Source organism: Pimephales promelas, chromosome 13, assembly GCF_988280905.1.
Source record: "Pimephales promelas chromosome 13, fPimPro1.hap1.1, whole genome shotgun sequence".
NCBI lineage: Eukaryota > Metazoa > Chordata > Actinopteri > Cypriniformes > Leuciscidae > Pimephales > Pimephales promelas.
Genome location: NC_142781.1, coordinates 25,146,516 through 25,159,898, shown reverse-complemented (window position 1 = coordinate 25,159,898; position 13,383 = coordinate 25,146,516). Strand labels below are relative to the sequence as shown.

The 13,383-nt window shown below is 36.0% G+C and overlaps 2 protein-coding genes across 3 annotated transcripts in view; one reads left to right on the top strand and one right to left on the bottom strand.

The window, feature by feature from the left end:
- Nucleotides 1-588: 588 nt before the first annotated feature.
- On the bottom strand, nt 589-7,910 carry ddx1 (DEAD-box helicase 1). Its single transcript, XM_039692018.2, has 26 exons — nt 7,771-7,910; nt 7,634-7,685; nt 7,439-7,502; nt 7,311-7,340; nt 7,065-7,161; nt 6,767-6,814; nt 6,586-6,669; nt 6,419-6,502; nt 6,249-6,325; nt 6,103-6,175; nt 5,371-5,447; nt 5,151-5,265; nt 4,921-5,059; nt 4,783-4,843; nt 4,003-4,101; nt 3,663-3,752; nt 3,389-3,577; nt 3,252-3,303; nt 2,978-3,124; nt 2,804-2,895; nt 2,639-2,711; nt 1,596-1,668; nt 1,469-1,511; nt 1,278-1,373; nt 1,079-1,199; nt 589-989 (listed from the first exon to the last, which is right to left on the bottom strand). The coding sequence occupies exons 1-26, from the start codon at nt 7,784-7,786 to the stop codon at nt 859-861; spliced, it is 2,223 nt and encodes a 740-aa protein (XP_039547952.2). The 5' UTR covers nt 7,787-7,910; the 3' UTR covers nt 589-858.
- A 25-nt stretch (nt 7,911-7,935) lies between these two features.
- The window catches only part of nbas (NBAS subunit of NRZ tethering complex), a 153,234-nt gene continuing 147,786 nt past the window's right edge, over nt 7,936-13,383 (top strand). Inside the window, exons 1-6 of one of the 2 annotated variants that reach the window (XM_039692017.2) lie at nt 7,936-8,199; nt 8,594-8,645; nt 9,342-9,378; nt 9,817-9,894; nt 11,574-11,621; nt 12,344-12,387. In XM_039692017.2, the coding sequence (XP_039547951.2) occupies nt 8,107-8,199; nt 8,594-8,645; nt 9,342-9,378; nt 9,817-9,894; nt 11,574-11,621; nt 12,344-12,387 (352 nt within the window). In that variant the 5' untranslated portion in view covers nt 7,936-8,106. The remainder of the gene's footprint in view (nt 8,200-8,593; nt 8,646-9,341; nt 9,379-9,816; nt 9,895-11,573; nt 11,622-12,343; nt 12,388-13,383) is intronic. The other variant, XM_039692016.2, reaches the window with a different exon arrangement.

Genomic DNA, 13,383 nt, shown 5'->3' with positions numbered 1-13,383 from the left:
AGGGTTGTTTACGTGCACTGCTGTTAGTTTGGGTATAATTACAGAGATGTCCTCCTGTGTGTGTGATTTTGAGTTTAAACAGGAGACTGCAATAACACATGCGTGCTGGCTGGGTTGCTGCGAGTACAGTGATGCAATTTTAGATTATTAATGACATTTAACTTCATTGCCCTCTTTTGGACTTTGCTCTACTATAAATAAAAGTAGTGACATGAACCGTACAAGAGTGGACATATCTCCATTAGAACAAGCCTGCCATCTAGTGTTAGTATTAGGTACTGGAGCATAATGAGTATGGTTGACTGAAATTAAATTTAATATTTAAAAACAATATTTGAAAAATGTGTTATTTGGCGTAACATACGCTTATTGTGATTAGTAGCCTATAGTATAAATAATAAAATATGTTATAATATAATAAAAGATTACTTAGCTCTTATATGACAATAATACTATTAAAAATGACATTTTTGGATATTTTTAGTATATTTGTGTTTAATTAAATTTAAATTTCACCTGAGTTCTCAAATACTGAAAAGATGAGCTCTGCGTATATGTTCTAAACACAATAACTGAAGAAAACAGAAGCATTATGCTCTTTTCATTTATTTCAGGTTGACCACTTGCGTAATTAACAATGCTTTGGACAAACAAAACCAATTTTTACATTTCTTCAATATTTCAAATATTCAAGAAAATCAATATTCAATATTAAGAAAAAAAAAAAAATCAAATTTGCATTCAAACCACATGAACCAGAAATTAAATACATTTATTATGTAAAGTTAGTGACAAACATTCTTGTCTTTTAGCGTCTTCATTTGTGATTTTTTTGAGTGCGTCGCATGCGATCGTGTTCTAGAATGCTTTAAAGAGCTGGTTGGGTAGATAGCTGAGTTGAAGGAAGGAAGTTTGCGCCTCTCTCTCCAGGTTGGCCAGTTCCTGTACGGTCGGGGCCAATATATCCACATGGCCCTTATAGAGACCACCTGGGGGGTGGGGGTGGGAATAGATATGGAGATAAGTGATAGAGATACAACGTGAATGGCCTACAAACAGGACATCTGAAAACACTCACCGCCCGTAGCCCTGCGCTGCCCGTACGTCACTTTGCCATCAAATTCATCAACAGGTACTTTGATGTCAGGTTCACACTGAGTAATGGTGCATTTCAGATGCTCCTCGATTTCTGACAACAACTAAAACAGCAGCACAATTTGAATAAGGATAAAATAAGCTAGAATATTATGTTAATATCATGTAAATGCAGTTCTCACCTCTTTCTCGTTGTACCAAATAGTGCATCCTCCGTTCTCTTTGAGTCTGGTGTTGTAGCAGCCTTTCCCTCTGCTGGCACAAACGTGGTACCACACCTGTGTGCAAACCCCCCCCCCCACACACATACATTAACATTAACAACATAAACAAAAGACATTTATACACCAGTTCTCCTGTACTTCCCACTTACTTTCTCTTTCTCCATTGCAACCAGGGATATAGCCAAACCCATCCTGTAGGGACATCACAAATATTCACACAAACACTGACAGATTGCAATCTACACGTAATGATACAAGACAAACGCTGGCCGTCACCTGTCCGCTCTGCCAACTCTTCCAATGCGATGAACATAGTTCTGCTTCTCGTCTGGCAGAGTCACGTTTATCACTGCAGAACAGAACACAATATTGCAAATATCTGTTTTTTAATTCATTTCAGATAGGCTTGATTGAATTTTTTACTTAAACAAAGGGTCTATTAATAAATAGCATAATGCTGGATTTGTTATACAGCACCCAACAACACCATTTTGCACCTCTGTGCATTTAACAGAAAACAACTGTTCATGGGTTATAAATGTATTATTTGCAAAAATGAAGTAAGTCAATCACCATTTTAACCTCGACTGTTAAACAATTGCAATCATTTTGCAAATAAAATTGGCATGAATATTAATAGTATATTCATCTATTTATAAAGTATTATAAATTAATTATGATTTATTTAATAATAAAACCTAAAAAAATAAGAAATAATTATTTATTTTATTAAATACAGTAAATAAACATTAAATTATTAATATTAATATATATATATATATATATATATATATATATATATATATATATATATTACTAATAGTTATTATTGTGGTAAAAACAATGATAATTAAAAATTATTCTGTATACCAGTTATAGGAAACGTAAAAAGAGAACATGATTAGTACCAGTCGTGGTTAAAGGAGTAGTTCACTTAAAAAAAAAAAAAAAAGATGTCCATGTCTTTCTTTCTTCAGTCGAAAAGAAATGAAGGTTTTTGATGAAAACATTACAGGATTTTTACATTCCAGGACAAATCTTTTTCCGAGTCAGTTCGTTCATTTCGTTTGTTGATTCTGGAGAGTCACGAATGTCTGTCTTTTGGACCTTGAACCGTTTGGTTCCCATTAAAGTGCATTATATGGAGAAAAATCCTGGAATGTTTTCATTAAAAACCTTCATTTCTTTTCGACTGAAGAAAGAAAGACATGGACATCTTGGATGACATGGGGGTGAGTAAATTATCAGCAAAAGTTTTTTAAAAAGTGAACTACTCCTTTAAAGTCTGAAAATAGAGAAATTTTGGCCCTCCTTTTTACCATAAGGAACACCACGGATATCGATTCCTCTAGCAGCCACATCTGTGCAAATCAGAAACTTCACTTCCTGTTTCTAAAGTGAGGATGATAAAAGAAAATAATTATAAGAAGTGACTAAAATTAATTAAGTTATTTAATGGCACAATTTATTCATTTTTTCTTTACCTTGAATCGCTCCAAGTTATATTTGCGCTCATTTGGTTTCCGGTCACCATGAAGACAGACGCAAGATAACTGGTGCCCTTTCTTGTCTGGACCTTTAGTAAAAGCCAAATGTTTGCATCCAGATGTGATGGCATATAATGGCTGTTCAATAATGATGCTAAAAGCCTGTCTTACCTCCTCCCTGCTTGATGAAGTGCTCCTCCATATTGTCGCAGTCGATCTTTGTCCTGCAGAAGATGATGGCCTGATCCATCTTATGCTCCTTAATGGCTCTGATCGTGTACTCTCCCTTCAGAATCTTAATGGCCTCTGACCACATCTCTGATAAAGCCATATCAAATGATTCACTGCAAGACCTTTACATCAGACCACGTCAAGGTCCTTTTGAAATGTTCACAATTGATAATACAAGCATGGAACCATTCTTATATTTCTGGATGATTCGTACCTGCGGTGTTGGCTCCAGGTCGTGTGTCATCCTTGGCATGAACTTCATCCGTCTGGGAAGACACCACCTCACTGATTTAGACTTTTCGTACATTTAGGCAAAGGCATAATGAAGCGTGATGTTTGCTACATACGTACCCTGATGTGGCTCTTTCCCAGTTTCTCCCAAAGCCTGTCATTTTTAGGGTTGACTGGCACCACCACGTGATGGACCGTTTCTGGTACCGAATCTTCTCCCTTCAGATCCACCCATGTAGGGAAATGCATGATCTTCTCTGAGAGCTTCTTTACATCGAATGAGTGCAGCGTGGCAGAGCAAACTATCACCTACAAAACACACGTGGTTCATTTATGAAAAACTGTACCACTCTAATGCATATTAATGGGAAACAGACATCAGAGCTTTGATCACCTGTAGTCTCTTGCCGTCTGAGGTCACCTGAGGGATCTGGTTGTAGACCCTCATGATAAAGTCTGTGTAGCCAGCTGAGAGAAGTCCATCCTGAACACATTAATTAAACCAGAACACATTTCTTTTAAACACTTTCTCATATGTTAAGATACATTTTACCTATAATCTTGATGATGGTAAACATTTATACGGTCTCTTATTAAAACATTAAAATAAACCTAGTTAAGTCAAAATTATTTACAGTGAAATTAACAGCTTGCCATGAATGCTGTCAACAGAACTCCTATTCCTTTCATGCTAAACTGAACAGAATTGCATTAGCTTAAGAGTTAGAACATACACACTCATCCAGCACCAGGAAGCGGACTTGGGATAGATCCAGCTTTCCTGTGGATATGAGATCATCCAGTCTTCCTGGGGTCCCAACCACTATGTCAACCTAAAAGGACAATCAAGTGATAAAGTATTCATACAGAAAAATACATAGTAATGTAAACTTTGTTCAATGTTGTAAATGGTTCTAAAGTCTATTGCATTTACATTTATTCATTTAGCTGACACTTTTATCCAAAAGCGACTTACAATTGCTGTATATGTCAGAGGTCGAACACCTCTGAAGCAACTAGGGGTTAAGTGTCTTGCTCAGGGACACATTGGTGTCTCACAGTAAATTTGAACCCAACTAACTCAGACCAAAGGCATGTGTCTTATCAACTGCGCCATCACCATTATAGTCTAATGTTTTGAATTCTATATTATAGTCTAAGACAGGGGTCTTCAACCTTTTTCAGTCCAAAACCACCATGAATCCAGTCTTTAGTGTCACATGATCCTTCAGAAATCATTCTAATATGCTGATTTGGTGTTCAAGAAACATTTCTCATTATGAATGTTGAAAACAGTTGTGCTACTTTTAACTTTCTTTTTTTTGTGTGTGAAAACTGTGATTTTTACAGGATTCATTGATGAATAGAAAGTTCAAAAGTACAGCGTTTATTTGAAATAGAAATATTTTTTAACATTATACATGTCTTTACTGTAACTTTTGATCCATGTAATGCATCCTAAATTCTTACCATCCCCCAGCTTTTGAACAGTACTCTATACTTTGGACACTTACCCCGCTTTCTAAAACGGAGAGCTGTTCTTTAGCAGCCACTCCTCCGATTATCAGAAGTTCCCTGCAATAACATCATGATGTTCAGTTAACGCCAAACCATCACCAGACACTACAATAACCAAAGTCACTGCAGCTCACCTTAGTTTGGGATTGTCAACATGTTTCTTGAACTGATTGACATTATTGAGGGTTTGTTCAGCCAGCTCTTTAGACGGCTCAATGATGAGAGCTTTGGGGGCGTTCGAACTGGATTTGACCTGACTCACTTTAGCACTGCCTGAGGACAAAAACACATGACCGGTAGAAAGCAAGAAAACATTAATAGAAGCCCTGCAGGCAGTAAGAAATGACTGTGATTTGAAGCTCACCTGTCTGGCTCGATTTGATCACATGACCATCTGAAGCCTGGTTTAGGGCAACATATCCATCTTTGGGTTTGTTTTTTAAAGGTTCGTCACCAAAGTTGAATTTCAGTTCAGCATTCTGTGTTTGATTGACAAATACACATTTTAAGAAGAGCTGGTGTGTAAGAGTAGCAACAACAAGGTTTTTATTATATGTAAAGCTAGTTGTGTATATGCCAGTTACCTTCAGCACACAGGACGCAAAGAAGGGCTGGTTTTTCAGGTGCTGAGGAATCTCAAAAGCCAATCCCAGATCATTACCTGGGAAAGCCAATCACGAATCAATTACAGTGGCATTTGCATTAAAGGCTACATAGTACACTGGTCTGGTACTAAAGAAATAGTGATACAAAACATTTATAGATGTACACTAGTTTCAAAATTTGGGGTCAGTAAGATTTTAAAGTTTTTGAAGGAAGTCTCATATGCTCACCACCAAGGCTTGTTACAATAAAAAAGAGGGGAAAAAATCATTTTCCTGTAAAGGCAAAGCTGAATTTTCATCATTTTATCATTATTCTAGTCTTCAGTGTCACATGACACTTCAGCAATCATTCTAATATGCCGATTTGGTGTTCAAGAAACATTTCTCATTATTATCATCAATGTTGAAAACAGTTGTGCTGCTTAATATTTTTTGTGGAAACCATTTTATTTTCAGGATTCTTTGATTAATAGAAATTCAAAAGAACAGCATTTATTAGAGATAGAAATCTTTATAAATATCTTATGTCACTTTTAATCAATTTATTCCATCTTTGCTAAATAAAAGCAATAAAGGACAAGTTCAGGTAAAAAAAATCTGAAGTGTGACCTGAATGACATTCAGCATGCTATATATAACAACATGCTCAATTATATGAAATGTTATTCATTTATGTAAAACAAATATTTTAAAGGCATAAAAAAACCTAACCATTTTTAGAGAATGACAATTGGCCTTTATCCACATCTATGTAGCATCCGATGGTGTCGTGCATAGTGAATTCCTGAAAAAGACACAAATCATGTCAAACCTCTAAAACTGGAGTATCAAATTAAAGGCCCCTCATTATGCATTACCTCTCCATAACTGTCAAACTGCTTATTGTGAGATTTCTTTCCAGTTCCCCCGAAGCCAAATCCATATTTATCCGTTCCTATGAGAGGGGTAAAAACAGAATAACAAACAATATTATAACTGAGGTTGTGTTATAACCAGATCAATGTAATGAGGTCATACTGAAACATACCCAAGTCCAGTGATGCCTGGGCAGAAGACCAGCCCACCCTACACAGCCCTTGATCGTGACAGGTCACTTCATAATAATACTTCCCTGGAGAAAAAGGAGTGAAGAATGAATCTTACAGGATTCTCTTTAGTTTTTAGACAGAAATCTCAAAAAGGATGATCTCTTACCTTTTGTGACTCCTTTGGTTGAACGACAGCCATGCCATTCTTTGAACTCTCTGCTCTGACAGCACAGGCCATCAGGACCAATAGCTGAAAAAAAAAGTAATATAATAATTTTGTTGCAACAAAGAAATTAAAATAAGATTGCAGAATCACAATGCTTTTTACATAAGTGTTAAACACTTACCAAATGCTGAACTTCTGTCATAAGGGTTCATCTGCCATTTATTGAACACTGGGGTGGACAACAAATCCAGGAATAACAATCAATGTATTGAAAATAATATATATGAGAGCAAATGTCAGAAAAGTAGTTTCTGGAATGAAATTAGCTAGCCGTCTCAAAATACTAAAGACATTTAAGGTAAAGTCGATCGTGTTTTATTATCTTCTGTTTCAAAAAAAATATATTGATGGTATGTCAATGTAAAATAAGAGCGGCTATATGTATACATTAGTTGAAGCATGATATTATAGTTTAATACCTGCTCCTCCTGCCTTCACAGCACTGCGTCCCTTCTTCCCCTCCAGCTGGTCTTTAAGGGTCTCATAGACTATTTGGATGACTGGAATACTGAATGCCTAAAAGACCACATTCATTTTGTGTTTACATTTCACAGATCCTATACATAACATCGTGTATATATAATATATTTAATAAAATATAATATACAGTATACTTTTTATAACAAAGAGAAAGGTTTGATTTTTGAGAAAGGTTTCACACTTACTCCAGTTTTTCCACTACCAGTCTCAGCAGCCTGTGAACATAAACACACAGGTGAGTACACAGGTGGTCTCTCTCTCTGCCTCTTTCTCTTTCACACACACACTGCACTGGTTATGGTGTTGATCTTACCATAAGCACGTCTCCTCCACCCAGAATCAACGGGATGGATTCGGCCTGAATGTCTGTTGGCAACCTGAAAGAGAAAATCAAATCAATACCTACTTTAATTATGCATGAATAACTAACCCATGAGGCCTGTAAAAACTATGACAGTTTTCGAAGTGTGGTCAAAAATATTGATAACCCTTAAACTAGAAAACTCACAGCCAGTCCATTTCTTCCACCGCCTGTGCAATTTCAGGCATTACTCCCATTTCTGTAAGTCAAACCACGCAGATAATATTTCACAAACAGTTTAACCACTCTCAATTTATTAATAAATGTTGACAGGTAAATCTCACCGCCATAAGCTGCCATGGTGTCAAACTACTGTGACTGCGAGTCTCTCACCGGATGTAACGTGTGCTGCTGGTTTTGTTTTCCTCAGACAGAGTGCTGCAGGAAAAAACGGTCCGTGCGGACTGCGCTTTCTCGCTTCAGTTCTGATCTTGTTTTTAATGACAGAAAATGTATAAAGTAAATATAAAATTAATAAAATTAATATTTTAATTACATATACGTTGAGAAAACAACTTATAGATATTTAGACGCAAAATTGAAAAGATCATCGGCCCTTTTTATATGTACCTCGCAGGCCGCCGTAGTGTGACGTGGGTGCGATCCAGTTCATTGAAAACATGGCAGGTGATAATATTCTGGAAGACGAAGAGGAGAATATATTATATGATTTACTTGTTAACACAGAATGGCCACCCGAAACAGACACGCAGGTTTGTCGGAATATTCCAACTTTTTTTGAATAAATGACGCTCTTACCCGATAATTAAATATGTGCATGTTTTAATTTAATCAGATCAGTTCTGCGCAAGTTGTTTGGAGCCACGTAACCAAGTTCCATCATCCAGGGTTTATTCTGTATTATATTATTATTGTGTTATACATATCTTTATGATGATTTAAAGCTCTTCTTCATATATACATTTATTTGTTTATTGTCACGTATAATCTCCACCTGCTTGTTTTGGGAGTAAGTTAGCTAGGTGTAAGTTGATATGCTTAAATTGTCCATTTAACAGGCTATGCTAGCTGATACAAACAGTCCTGTAGATACATGATAACGTGAGTGTGAAATCATGCTGTTTGTGTTGGATTTATGTCCCCCAGCTACGTGGATTGAAGGAACACAACTCTTCACTCGTTGCAAAGGCAGTAACAGGTATGAACAGAAATGATAGGATGCAGAACATGTTTGCAAGATGTATAAATCCAGAGGGGTTGCATAATTATAGTCACTAATATTGAAAATGTCTTAGGTTAGTTCGCTAAAGACTGCAATCAATGCCAATGTTGTCTAGTAGGAAGGCAGCTCACATGCTTGAGACAGCCGTCATTCCAGTAGCTTTACAGAGAACAGTGTTGCAATGTGAATGTGTTTATTTGCCAGACATCTTTAATCGATAATATCAAATAAACATCATTGGAATAAGACAATACCTGATCCTAATCACATACACTTTGTAGTCCAAAAAAAAAAAAGTTGCTTAAAAATCTATTTGTTAAGTCAGATTATTTCCAGTTTAATCATGAGAAATATAAAAAAGTTATTATTATTTTATAAAAAAAATCCCTCTTATTTTTTATTGTTATTTTTGTATTATTTATACTATTAACTAATTTCGAATTAGCTTATGTATATGTTTTTAGTTTTTTTTCTCCATATTCTATTATATATTTCTATATAGCATTTGCATTTTTTTAGTACTTTAATTAATTTATGTTAATTTAGGTAACAATAACAACACTGTTTATCTTTTTAAAGTCTGTATAAGCTGGTTTGCATTACTCCAAATATTATATAACATGGCTGTCATATTATGTGAATGATGGTTCTAATCTAAATATTGTCTTCCAGGACCCTTTAGGTTCATTCTACACTACCTTTGGTACAGGTGAGATATCCTCTCCTCTTGTTGTGTTAACACAACAGTGAAGTAAAATGTATTTAGTGTTGATAATATATCAAGCTCATCAGAAATACAGTATTATTACAATATTTAAAATAACTGTTCTCTGTTTTAATATACATTTTTAAATGTATTTTTTTTTCCTATTATGGTAAACTTGATTTTCAACATCATTACTTATAAATCATATTATAATAGGCAGATTTTGGGCTCAGTAAGCATTTCTCATTATTATCAATGTTGAAAACAGTTGTGGTGCTTAATATTTTTGTGGTAGACATGATGCATTTGTTTTCTGAATTCCTTAACTAGAAAGAGCATTTATTTGTAAATGGTTAAATGTACTTGCTGTCACTTTTGATCAATTTAATGTGCCTTGTTGAACAAGTCAGTAAAGTGTCGGTACTGTTCTCTGTATTTCAGCCCCTCCAGTTCAACTTTGCCACCTGGGCTGGTTCGCCTCGCAACCAAACAAGTGAACTGGCAATTGGTGCTGGCAAGGTAATACCATAAAAGCTTTACAGAGAGTTTGGGTCAGTCTATTCCTGGCATGTTTCGGCAGGTTCATCTACACTATGAAAAGCTCTTTTGCACTTGATGCTTCAGCATATGCTGCATATTGATCATCCTCACCTAATTGACTCAGCCTTACTGAAGTGAAGATATTATGTTCCTAATTTAGACTTTTTTGGGTTTAGAGTTATTTCAGTCCATTATACCTGCAAAAACAGTGTTTTCCTTTAGAATGGGAACTCGCACTGCCTCCTCTAGTGGACATTTTGGAGAACGCCTCCAGCATGACCTCTGGGATGTAGTGTCTCGTCCCCTCTCTCAGGGAACCATGGTTACATGAGTAACCTATGACGTTCATTTTCGAATGGGAATGAGACTCTGGCTAATTTTTACATGCACAACTTTTGTTTAAATCAGACTGAATTTATTCCGATCAATGAATCTGAATGTAGTGTTTACATTTATACAAAACGTGTTCGGGTTGATGATATGCACATTTATATGTCACAAGTTTCAAATCGGAATACATTTTTTTGCCATTCACACACTACACGAATAGAGTTTCCATTCTATTTTCACATACTAACTATTCTCTTACATTGTTTTAAACAGCAGACTTAATATTTGTCAATTTCTGGTCATAATTTGGTGTAAATGAGCATTATGAACCATTGTGCTGTGCTGTTTAGAGCCTATTTATCATGCAGTAAAAATGCCCCTTCCCTCACCCAAAACCAGTCGTCTGTGGATGAGAATCCGAAACCAGGACTGTTGGGACGTTGTTCTGCTCCGCTTCACAGATTCTGAGTGAAAGGAGAATTTTAGGATGACGGGACACTCATTTATCTGACACTTTATTCAACAGGAACAGCAGCTTGTACCGCACGTCATACGTTATTATGCTATTTCAACATCGTTGCACATCCACAGTCCTTTCAGTTTTGGGTTTTCAGTCCAATCAAGTGTTTACATGTTCTCTCCAGTCTTTTCAATCCGATCGAAATTTCATTCGGATCATGCTTAAAAGGCGTTTATGTGAAGGCTTATCAGTCCGGTTGTGCTGTCAATACGATTAACGGATTATTTGGTTGCATGTAACCGTAGCCACCATGTCCTCTAGAGGTCATGCTGGAGGCATTCCCCAAAATGTCCTCTAGAGGTCTCATTAGAGGAACGTCTTAGGTTACTCATGTAACAATGGTACGGTTGGTACCCTGAGAAGGGAAGCTCTCACTTCGTCCTCTAGACATTTTGGGAAACGCCTCCGGCATGACCTCTAGAGGATGCAGTGTCTCGTTCTCCTTCTCAGGGAACCATGGTTACATGCGCAACCTGAAACATTTCAGGAAATCATTATTTTGTGTGCTTTGATTCTTGTGAGAGATCCAATTTGAATTAAACATCTGTTTGTGGATGCAAGCCATGTAATCTCAATCAAACTCGTTTTTTTTCCACACTTTTCTTGTTCCTGCCAGTTATCTGGTTATGCAAAACAGTGCAACATAAGCAGTGATGGCAAGCTTTAATTAGCTATTGATTTCCAGATGGAAGAGAATGTTCTCTGTGTTAGAAATGTTTATTTTTGGCCCCGTTTTTGCTTACACAATCATTCTGTCTTCTTTTCTCCCCATTTTGTTTATATACTTATTTATTTTTCTTCTCTGCAGTAATGGGAAGCTCCTGGCTGTGGTTCAGGACCAATGCGTGGAAATTAGGTAATTCTGCACATCGATTGGAAATGTTTGCCCTTTCTATAATTGGTTAATTTTTCACCCTCTTGTCTGGGGTGCTGTTCAACTGAGCAAAGCTATTTCTGAGATTGATGATTTGGCACAGATGATGTATTTTTTAAATATATGAATGTGTGTTTTCATGTACAATGCAGTTTCAGTAGGTGTTTGATTTATTACGCCAGCACCAGCTAATCAGCTCACACAGAATTGAAAGTGTCACGCTTCATGGTTTAAGAAATTCGAAGCCTGATGTCCTAAAAACAACCCCTAAATATCAAATTTCTTAATCTCAAAAATCTTTAGTTTCTTCCCAATCTACTGCATTTACTTACAGAGGCTGATGTGAACTCAAAACACTCATGTGTTGAGGCCAGTTCACACCAAGACGATAACTAAAATGATAACTATATTAGCGTCCACACTAGCGGGTGATGTTGTTCTGTTTTTTTCCTAAGCATGCGCTACAGTTTTGTTGCTTTAAATGCTTGACTTCTTTAAAGCAGAGTGGATTCTGATCATTCTGGAAAAAAATAATTCTGAAGGTGATTCCAATGAAATTGTTTTTCTGTGCCATTATCATTGTATTTCTGTTGTGGATTCTGCTGGTAGTTTATATTTAGAACGTTATTTAGAACAATTATTGTTATCATCATAGTTAAAATCCTTGGGCCTTATTCATCGACATGCTTCATGCTCTCTTTCAGGTCAGCTAGAGATGACTTTGGATCCATCATAGGAAAATGCCAAGGTACAGTAGATGTTTTGTTTTTGTTTAGTTATGCCAGGGTATTTTGTCAAATTTTTAACAAAATAAATAGCATATAACATGTTTCTATGAATTTTGATAGCATTTTAGTAAAAAAAAATACTTCACAACATTAACTTAACTGTTATAAACCTTATCAGCCGGGCTCATGAATATTAATTAGGTGATGAATAATGTGTAGTATTCATTCATGATGTCGGTGTTGCGGTATTTTGCAATATTATTTGTTTGTTAAATCAAATATATATTTTTTTAATGTATTCTTGATATTTTTGATTGCTGTTTCGGAGAATGAAATCTGCCACTTTGAGTTTCCAGTCTTTGGTTAAATGGACTGTTTTACTTGTTATTCTATCTTCTTCTCTATATTTCTTATGGCTTTACATTTATATTGAATATTTTATGAGCAATATCATTCAGAGAATACTTAGGCCTGCAGACATGCAAGTCTGCTTTCAATTCACTTTCATTTGTACTGTCCTAGTTCATTTCAGTTCGTTTCATGGGAGATTTGCATTCAGCCAGTACTTTCTATAAAGGTAGAATTTCCAGTAGTGAAGTATATGCAATGGATGTTTGAAAAATTGGCATAATCTTTTGTGTTCTATATTCATGCTGCTTTCTTTCATTCTTCCTGTCTCGTCTGTTGGGGGAGAATGTGATGTTTTATAGATAAATGTGTGTTCTGTGCTGTAATCCTGATGGGAATGCAATGGTAATTTGAATGTACAAATTAGCATGCATTAAATATCCAGCATTGGCCGATGTGAAATATCAGTTATCTGCAAATGTTATCGTACCAGTGCATCCCTAACAAAAATCTTTGTTGTGCAGGATGAGTCATCAGTAGTTTTAGTTCAGTAGTTCTTCTAGAAATGTACATTCTTGAGACATAGATGCCTCATTAGCATCTGTTTTTGGGCCACTATATGTAAGCCGTCTGCCATTTTGGAACAGTCAAAGCCGGTCCGTGAATAT